We start from the raw sequence: 10195 nt of genomic DNA on the forward strand, positions 1-10195 counted from the left end.
ATAGAAAAGGGTCCTGTCCAAACTGTTGTTTTAAATTAGAAGCACACAATTTCCTAGAATATCATTATATGCTTAAACATTAAGACTTGTACCCATGGAAATGACTAAAGTAGTCAAACCTGTTCATTAGAAGGGGGTGAACCAAAAACAATCAGCTCACACACATTTCTGAACTGCGTAACTCTGAGCTCCATTTCACCAGCTCAGAATCAAAGCTTTAACTTCTTTGACAGAAGTAATATTCCTGGGAAGGATAGTTGTTTCTTCAAACCATAAACATAAGCCATAAACTCATGCTGTCTTGTGTGTGGATTAGAACCCACTGTTCAAACAACCTGACCAAATTCAGTATGACAAGAGCCACAAGATGGAGCCAGATAACTATGTACCAAAGTGTCATTTGGTGGCGTAAATACCAAGTAAATGGTAAACAATAAAGATATATATATTAACAACAGAATTCAGACTTTGTAATATTTTTTTACATAAAAAGAAAAATAAATTGATAAAGTAAGATACAAATTACTTCACGCAATGCACATACATCAGTTACACAAGTCAGGTGGGAAATCCCAGAAGATAGTGATTATTTTGGCCTAAAATATTGTAATTAATCAATCGTGCACTTTTATAACTTTTAAAGCATGTAACAACTTCACCTGATGTGACATTTGTGCTGAGAACAGAAGTTCTGTTCATTTGCGTGTCAGACTCATGATCCACAATCACATTCTGAAGAGCTACAGTCAAAACACACATAAATGAACTTCAGCTTTTTTCCAGTTCCTCATCAAATTCGAAGGAATGTGCATGTTGGACTGAGAGATGGCATGTGGCTAGACACGATTCTACATTCTATGCCATAGATGTATTTCTTTTTTTTTAGACTTCATTTAATTTACACACTGTCTGTTGTTTATGTCCTGTAGTCTGAGCCTAGTCACAGGTATTTCATATCTGAGTGAACCCAGTGCAAGCTGTGCAAATGACAAACACACACACAAAACAAAACTTGTTGTGTTGAAAAAGTTTGCAAAATAAATAAATGTGTAGTTAACAAGGTCACAGCATCTTCTCGAGTGTCTGAAAATCAGAGATCTTGTCTGATGTCAGGCTTATTTTCCTCCTGCTAAGAAATACAGATCTTGTCAAACTTGAATTTGTGAATGTCATTACAAATCACACTTAGCTCGGAAAAGAACAAAGAAAAAAAAGGTAGATTTCATTTCCTCCCCCTGCTTGCTTAACTATGTTTATGTATAACGGTAAGCATTTACTGGTATTTTTAAATAACTGTTTATTAACACACAAAAATGATTTTATTGAACACAAATAAATGATTGTGGATTAGATTGGTATTATAATCCTGATAACCCTTCTTATCACATTTCAGCATACACTTATGGTGGAGGGGAGGAGGGCAGGTTACAAAAGATTTTACACATAAAACAAAATTAAAGGAATAAATGTCCACAGGTTTGTGTGTGCTTGTGGGAGCCAGTGTAAGACTTGATTCGTTCAGCTTTGATTCGTATCAGTATGTCCTCATCTGTTGTCCTCAGCCTAAGCCTTCGCTGGTACAGTCCTTTGACTGTACTGATATTAAACTCATTGTACAGCAACATCACATTTAACTGATGAAAATGTGTTATAAAACTGAATCTTGACTGAATCTTTCATATGTGCGTGTCCATGTGTGCAGTCTGATGCTCCTGTTGTTTATGCCGATTTATACCATCCTGGATTAAGAATCTTTGGTCTCCACATGAATAACAACTATAGCAATATAGCTGCAAGCAGCAATGAAGGGGCCAAGCACGACAACAGCAGTTACAAGTCAACTCAATTTAACATTAAACTCAACTCAATTAAAATGATTTAATGTACTAATTGTAAAAACGACTGAGACGAGAAGGGTTCAAACTTAAATAACCAGGAAAACGAGACCGATTTAACAACAAGAAGAGAGTGTGAAGACAAAGAATCCTGCCAAATGGACGTTATCACAAACATTTGTTACTAAGCTGCATGGTTGAAAAGTGAAGACTGAACTTTGGCTAGGGACTCCCACGACACAAGAATATGACAATGAACAAACACTGCCAGTGCTTGGCCCCTAAAAATAAAATTTACACACAACAGCTTACTCAACAGGAACACAACAGCCTCATTAAAGAGCATATTGATTGGAACAGCAACACAATCTATCAACTTCACTGAATCTTTTGTAATAAAACAAATCTGAACAGCAAGCAAACACAAATATACTAGCAGAAAATTCACTGCAGCACATGATAACGTGAGTCCTGCACCTATAAACGGCTCGTGCTCCTCATCACTTTCTCACCAACACTCAGTAGTGCTTGCTCGCTCGCTCTTTCTAACAGTCACTCTCTCATCTAGTGTAGACTCTGTATCAATGTTCTGTCTCTGTCTCATGCTGAGGAGGGATGTGTCCCCTCAATGAATAAGTGCAGAGAAGGAAAACAAGACATGATTGTTATGGGGCTTTGGATAATGAATGAGAGACTTAACATACTGTATAACAGCACTGATTGTTTTAAGGTTCTTAAAATGATTCTGTATGTGCTTTCTCATCTGGAGAGCACCTCTGTCTCTTCAATCTTTTGCTCTGTCATTTCTTCAGTCATTTCTAGGCATCTTTCTGTCCCGCTCTTAAAAATCAATAAATATAAGGAACGTTTGTCAAGTAGATATTACATTAGAGATGAAAAACTTATCTCAACATTAAAAAGGTAAACGACATCGGGTTTTTATAAATATGATTGTGTCCTTCCAGTTGTGCTTGATTGTGCAGTACAAAGAGCGGAGTGCTTTTGAACCCGGATTAGGAGTTAGGAGTAAATCTTTGACTATGTATATTTAGGAGAATATGGCTCTGAGTGTGTGCCCTACTCTTGATTAAGGGAGGTATTCATCGCAAGGTTGCGGTGTAGATTTGGATTCTGACTGTGTCTGTTACGACTCCGAACAGAGGAGAACGTAGTGTCACACCCTGGAACTTTGCACTTGTGAAGAAGGCGAAGGTGCACTGTTTTGTAATGAGCCCTGAATGTGCCTTTGTTGCTGTAAACTTTCTGACAGAGATGGCAGGTGATGGGCGAAGAGCCATTCGTCTGCTGACTGAGGCAAGGCGGAGATGCGGCCGCTCCGTCGCAGCTCTCGTCACTGTCCTCTAGAGGGAGCCCTTCCTCACTGCCCACGTCTGAGTCCCAGGACTGGGCGCTTCCTCTGGTGCTCAGGTCCAGCACCGCCTCATTCTCCACAGCGCCCTCTACCGGCTCAGATGCTCTCTCCAGTGATTTACTCATGGGGAAGACGAGGCCCGTACGGTGACTCTCTTTGAGGATGACAGACATCTGGCTGAGGGGCTCTTTCTGAGGGAGGTCTGGATTCTCTCTGCGGAGAGAAGATGTTCCTGAATGATCTTTGGTCAACAGCCTGTGGTGCAGATTCAGGTTTGCACTGTGTCTAGAGAATTAAAAGCAAAAATGTTTGAAGACAAATCCGACATGCTTTTGTTTCTAATTTTTTTGCATCTATAAAAGCAATTCTCAAACTCTTAGTCCTAATACAGCAACACAAAAACTGTCATGTGCTTTTAAAAAACTGCCTGCTGTAACGCATTTATTTCCCTCAAGCCTACCCATCTTACCTGTCTCTGCTGCGACGGGACGGAAAAGCAGCGTTGCAGCCATCCACAGTGCACATGTGCATCTCCTTTAAGTGCACGTTTCGATAGTGCATTTTGACACTGTAAGGGTTTTTAAACGTCTTACTGCAGATCTCGCATGGGTGCGCCTGCTCGTCTTTATCATCTGGGCATATGGGCTCTGGGTCGCTGCAGCCGTCTGCACAGTTTTCACTGCCGTGTGTGAAATGGGCCGGTCGGTGGCCGCAGGGCTGCTCTGGCCGTGAACTGCATGCTGGTTCTTCACATTTTGAGGACTCCCTTTCTTTCTCATTGTTTTGTTTATTGTGAAAGAGAGAAGGAGACGACAGCAAGATCATACGACTGTCCTCTTGAGTTAGTTTGTCCCATTGTGTGTCCTGTGAGTTGAGGCCGGATCGGATGTCACAGTCCACAGGTTCGTGCCCCATACTGCTGATGTCGCACTTTTCTGTGTCTGTGTAGGGGCTGAGGGGTGGAGTCTCCTCCTCGGACACGCCCTCCGCTGCCAGCTCATCCTTCTCAATTTTTATGGGCATGCTGGACTTTCTGGACTTCTTCTTGGGCACCGGCTCCGAGCCACTTTGCATGTGACTGGTGCTGACAGGCACAGAGGAAGACAGAAGTGGGAGAGAGGGCAGGCTGCCCGGCGTATGAGCCAGCTCGGCTGGGGTCACCAGGCTCCGGTAAAAGGGAAGCACGGGCTGCACAGTCTTTAGATTGGGAAAGAGGATGCCGCTCTGGCTCATGCCGGATAAAGAGCCATGGAGTTTGGGCTCTGAGTTGCGGATGATGAAACTTGAGATGGTCCTACTCTCTGAGATCGCACTGAAGTCTCGCTTCTCGCCCTCGGCTCCGTCCTCCTGCCTCGGGCTCAGACCGCCCCGCAGGTCTTTGTCACGATTATTCCGGTTCATGGGCATGTGCAGCCGCGGGTTTGGGTTCGCACTGTGCCTGTTCCGACTGCGTAAGGAGCTGAAGACCATGTTACAGCCCTCGATGGTGCACTTGTGTTTGATCTTCAGATGAACAGCATTGTAGTGTATCTTCAGAGTGCCTTTGTCGTAGAAGGTCTTCTCACAGGCGCTGCAGAACACGCGCCCCTTCTTCAAGGATCCACTCTTCTCTGCACACCGCACCTTGTTCTCAGGAGACATGTGTGTGATTTCAGAAGTGATGGAGGATGTGCAAGGTGTGGAGGGGGAGGAGTTTCCGCTCACGTTAAACTCTTCCGACTCCATCTTTGGAGACTCAGCATCCAGCAGCATCTCTGCTCTCACAGGGCCGGTGTCGAACGGAGCGCCGTCAAGGCTCACATCTGACGTCTCGTGTCTCGTCTGTGCGTCCTGGTGGCTGGAATCGCTACTGGAGCTCAGCAATGGTGCCGGAACAGAATTCAGCAGTTGCAGTGGCAGCATGAGGGCCATACTGTTAACCAGTGTTTCAAAATGGTGTCCGTTACTGCAACTAGGTGCTTCGGCTTTAGCCGGCAGACGCACAGGCCGCTGCGTACTGCTTTCGATGAAACTGCGGATGTCAGAATTGGTTCTTGTGGTTGGGACTACGACTGCCTGTCCCTCCTTATCCTGCAGCGCCATGAGCTCCACGATGGACTTGGTCTCTCCGAAGCGCAGGAACTGCTGCAGCGTAACAATCTCCTCTTCAAAGGTCATTATGGCCCAGCGGTCCAATACCTTACCGGCCACATCCTAGACACATACACACAAGGAATATCATTTGCATTACAAATTCTAAACTAACAAATGCTCTACACTTGGGTCTTAAAATACTCCATAACTTCTGACAGATTGACAGAGTTACTAAATAACAAGTCATCCATACATCTAATGCATGTGGACTTGAGAGGTCTAATTACTGCAGCAGAGCGATTCGTTCTGGAGCGTAATTTTTCTTCATTTAGATGATGCGGGTTTCCCTGTCGAAGTAGGAGGGGAGGGGAGAGATCAGAGGGGAGTCGGGCAAGTCTTTCAGTCCGCCTGTAATTACTCTTGAGTGCCAGCAGGCTTTGAAAGTCATGCAGCAGCTTCATGTTGTAACCAGAATAAATATTTCATCATACAGCATTCATCTGGAGGTCTGAAGAGGCTTTAACTTTACATTCTCCACTAGAGAAACTACCATGAATTTAATTCAAGCACCTGAATACTTGATAAGCAAATAGAATGAAAGAAACCTCGGTGGCTCACCAATGGATTTTCAAGGAAGAGTGTGACAAAACTGTAATTATCCATCTCAAATTGAAATGTGTTTTTTCTGTGAGTAGGTTCGAGTGACCGAATCAGATGGGCAGCAGCTCACCTGCAGGACGTAACCGCGGATGTAGTCCTGGAGAGTCCAGTCCAGTGCATTTAGGATCTGAATAACCTCCTCCTGCTTAAGAACGCTGAATAGGCGGTCCAACAGGATCTTGAGACGCACTGGAATCGCCTGCGTCCCATAAAGCATCAGACTACAGATATCAAATACCACATTGGAGTGAACAATCTCCACCTGGCTTCCTTGGTACATGTGATGAACCTTCAGCTTACTCAGAGCTGCAATTAAGCAAAACAGGCAACGGTTTACATGCAGAAATCAGCAAAGCATCTCTATATGTTTCATGAAAGCTTTTCTGTCATTCACATCTGAATTTGTCTATCTGTTTTTGTTTTTTGTTTTTTTTGTTGTTGTTGTTTTACTGTGGCTTTAAGTGTGCATTCTTATAAATTTTAGAATAATTCTTCTTGTAATAAAAGTGTGCTTTTATCTATTTGCTTTTGTGAATGAGAAATTACAGACAATATTGTAAATGATTGCCATCAACAAACTCTCTAAACTCTAAACTGGCCATCAATTTATAAATTACACCAAATAGCTTTAATGTCAGAAAGGCAATATTAATTTAGATTAATTTAGAAATAACAAATTTCTTCTTTATTATTATTATTATTATTAGAATATGCCAATTTAAGGAATATTTAAGGTTCAAAACAAGTTAAGCTCAGTCAACAGCATTTGTGGCAAAATGTTGATTATCACCACACAAAAAAATATATATAAATAAATAAAAATCTGACCTGTCCCGCATTTTCTTTTAAGAAAAACTCAAAAACAAGGAGGCATTTACTATGGAAATAAATGTATATTTTTTTATTTTGGTATTGAAGCTTATGATTTTATAAAAGCACTTCAATTATTCTGTTAAAAGGTGTGTATTATTTGAGCTCATAATTTTGATGGTTATTTTAGGCATTACATTGTCATGGAAACCAGTTTGAAAATTAGATCTAAATCTGCACAAAGAAGGTTAGTAAGCATTTTTCCCCACAATATTAAAGAGGAGAAACAGACAACATTCAAGAGTGTTAAATGTGGTCTGAAGTTGTGTGAATGTTTGTGTGAAATGTAATATTGTTTAGAATGTGAGACTCACCATGGGCGACCCAGCCATGCCTGCAGTGCTCACAGAGACGCCGCCTCAGTTTACTAGGTTTGAAACTGTCACAGTTGCAGTTCACCACCGTGCAGCAAATAGCCTGTCAAACGCACACAATAATAATGTCATAGAACTGCAATGCAGATCACGCATTTAATTATCACAAATAGCCCATTTTCTATCTATTATGTAAAGTTTCATACTTTCACTTATATATATGTTTGTGTGTGTGTGTATGTGTGTGGGTTGGTATTTGTGGCTTACGGGGACACAAATTAGTTTAATGACATGGGTATGACAGAGGTATTGCAATTTGAAGGTGGTTTATGAGGACACTGCCTATGTCCCCATAATTCAACAGGCTTAAAAAAATCATACTAAATGGTGTTTTTTTTTTTTTTTTTTTGAAAATCTAAAAATGCACAAAGTTTCCTGTAAGGGGTAGGTTTAGGTGTAGGGTTGGTGTAGGGCAATAGCACATACAGTTTGTACAGTATAAAAACCATTACGCTATGGAGAGTCCCCGTAAACCACAAATACCAACATGTGTGTGTACGCATCTATACACACATACACACACACACACTGTATTTATATTAAGCTCAAGATGGTCTTTGGATTTTTCTCATGCTGGAGAATAAACTTGATCATCAGTTTTTCGTAGCTCCAATGCTGCTGTCATTAAACCAAATGAGAGACACCAGATATAGACTCATTCCATGTCCAGTTTTTAATTCACTTTTTTTTTTTTTACTGTTATGCAGATTATTATTAATGATGATTTTGTACTTATAAAAATAAAATTGTAAGCATTTTAGTGTTTTAGATTGGACCTCACTTTACATACATAGATAGAATATAAATAAATAATATAAAGTGTTCTTTTGGTCACAAAACATACAGTGAGGTAATGTAATTTCATATTAATTAAAGTCACTAGCATAAATCAACAGATCAAGTCTATATTGCAGTAACACAAGGTAACAGCCAATAGAACCACATCATAACTATTTTTCCTCAAACCGTAACTATGAAAGACATCGGCACGTACACACAAAAAGAAAGAGAGACCGATCATTGAAAATGCACAAATCTCACAATGTACTGTGCATATTTACATCAGGAGAGTCACTAGAAAGCACAGGACATATTTTAAAATAATGTTTTGATGCGTTAGGTTACATCAAAGAAACTTCTGGAGAGGTTAATTTCTGAATACATTTGTTTACAAATGTTTACTTATGCTGGCTTATGTGCTGTTCATTTTCCAAAGCTCTATCATTACTGTTTTCAGTAAATTCTGAAGTTTTATGAAATACATGTGAGAATTTGTATTTGTATTGTATTGTATTATTAGTATTACATGGCATTCCACACAAACATGATAATTCATGTTTTCACCAATAGTTGAATAATACAGCTTTATTGCTGATGATGCGACTGCACCGTGAAATACACAACAGCAATGATACATTATATTATTTTGGATTTTAATCTTTAAGAAATAATTACATTTCTTAAAAATCATAACAATGTACTCTTTATGATTGATTATTAAATCAATTGTTTTGCAATGTACAATTTGTGAACTTAAACAAAGGTCCCAAGTAACATCATGACTGATATGTTTTAGAACATAATATCATATAATATCAGACAAATATTAGTTTTACAAAGCATACAAGTTAGCAGCTCTACTGGGACCACAAAAAGATGTGGAATTATATGAAGAGAGAAAAGCAGCAGCGTACGGTGAAAACAAGCGCAGCTGTGAATCTCTAACAGAAGGAGTTTTACTGTCAGATCTCACAAAACAGGCCTGTAGCAGCAAACAACAGTGACTGATCAACATGAGCTTAATGAAGTCAGCACACACACACACACACACACAAAGCTTTCACGCCCCAAGGCCATTAACTGTGTTTGCCCGCCCAGAATCGGGGTCTTAGTCCCACTTTGGGACACTAACTCGTCATCATTAGCACAAAGACAGAGACCGGATATCTTACAGCTGAAAAAAGAACAATTTGACTCCTGGTGTCCCATCAACAAAAATCTTTGGGTGATTGTCTATAATGAATATGTCTTTCACATTAGTCTTTCACAAGCGTTCCACACACAAACATTATGGCAGAGAATTACTCCTGTCTTGAATTACATTCCAGTGGACGAGCAACAAACACTCGCACACTTGTAAAGACACATCACACCCATTGGAAGAGCACAATAGAGTTTGTCCTGAAAGATCTAGCTAGCAAATTGCTCTATTAATGAAAAAAGGCTCTTAATAAATAGGTTCATATTTACATGCACAGTTGAGCTGTTTTTGTCCCGCACACCAGTAAACTCACACACTACAGAACAGCTCACAAAATAAGCAAGCTTTTAAAAAGCATATTTTTCTCACCGTAACAGTGCATGCACATAACTCACAATTCTCTTTTATTCTTATTTAATTTCTCTAAGAAAGACTCAAACTCAAACTAAACTTCTTACCTCAGACATTTTGGTCAGACTGAAGTTTCCAGTGTTTCTGAGCAGTTTGCCATTCCAGCAGCTCCTGTCTGTACAAGTTCTCCCTTCTACTGCGAGAGATCCATCACTCACAGTTCAGTCACACTCACCCACACAACATACACTTTCTCCTGCAATCGACAATCGCTGCGCACGTCCACAGGCCCGTGTGAGTGTGTAAGTGTGTGAGCGTGTCCAGGATGAGTGTGTGCTGGAACTGGGTGCTGGGGAGTGGAATGAGACCCTCCTACCCGTCGAACTCTCTGCCTCTCACCTTAGGAGATCTCTCTCTCTCTCTATCACACACACACACACTCACTCTCTCTCTCACACACACACACACACACACACACACCTCCCCCACTGGGTGGCAGGCCAGTCCCCTCACAGCTGGCTGGAAGAGGGCATGACACGCGTCTCTCACAGAGATTTGATCAAAAGGAATCACAAAGGCTGGAGGCTCCTAATGCAGTCAGGAGAGACTCTCTACCTCTGCTCTCTCTCTCCAGCAGTTTGAGTAATGCATTAAATCAATGCAGCCCGGCACAAGACAC

The 10195-nt window shown here is 41.0% G+C and overlaps 1 protein-coding gene across 2 annotated transcripts; it reads right to left on the minus strand.

The window, feature by feature from the left end:
* Positions 1–413: 413 nt before the first annotated feature.
* bnc1 (basonuclin zinc finger protein 1) lies at positions 414–9809 on the minus strand. 2 transcript variants are annotated; one of them, XM_058751563.1, is made up of 5 exons: positions 9624–9809; positions 7125–7227; positions 6011–6246; positions 3677–5400; positions 414–3420 (listed from the first exon to the last, which is right to left on the minus strand). In XM_058751563.1, exons 1-5 carry the CDS (start codon positions 9630–9632, stop codon positions 2913–2915), a joined length of 2580 nt encoding a protein of 859 aa, XP_058607546.1. In that variant the 5' UTR covers positions 9633–9809; the 3' UTR covers positions 414–2912. The 2 variants fall into 2 exon arrangements, with proteins under 2 accessions (XP_058607546.1, XP_058607544.1); XM_058751561.1 differs by having other exon boundaries at positions 414–3492.
* Positions 9810–10195: the final 386 nt, after the last annotated feature.

This window comes from Onychostoma macrolepis, chromosome 18 (assembly GCF_012432095.1).
Source record: "Onychostoma macrolepis isolate SWU-2019 chromosome 18, ASM1243209v1, whole genome shotgun sequence".
NCBI lineage: Eukaryota > Metazoa > Chordata > Actinopteri > Cypriniformes > Cyprinidae > Onychostoma > Onychostoma macrolepis.

Coding starts and splice junctions, on each gene's coding strand:
- bnc1 (XM_058751561.1), bottom strand. Junction 6,247..7,124: donor GCATGGCTGGGTCGCCCATG/GTGAGTCTCACA, acceptor GCTTAATTGCAG/CTCTGAGTAAGCTGAAGGTT. Junction 5,401..6,010: donor TCCGCGGTTACGTCCTGCAG/GTGAGCTGCTGC, acceptor GTATGTGTCTAG/GATGTGGCCGGTAAGGTATT.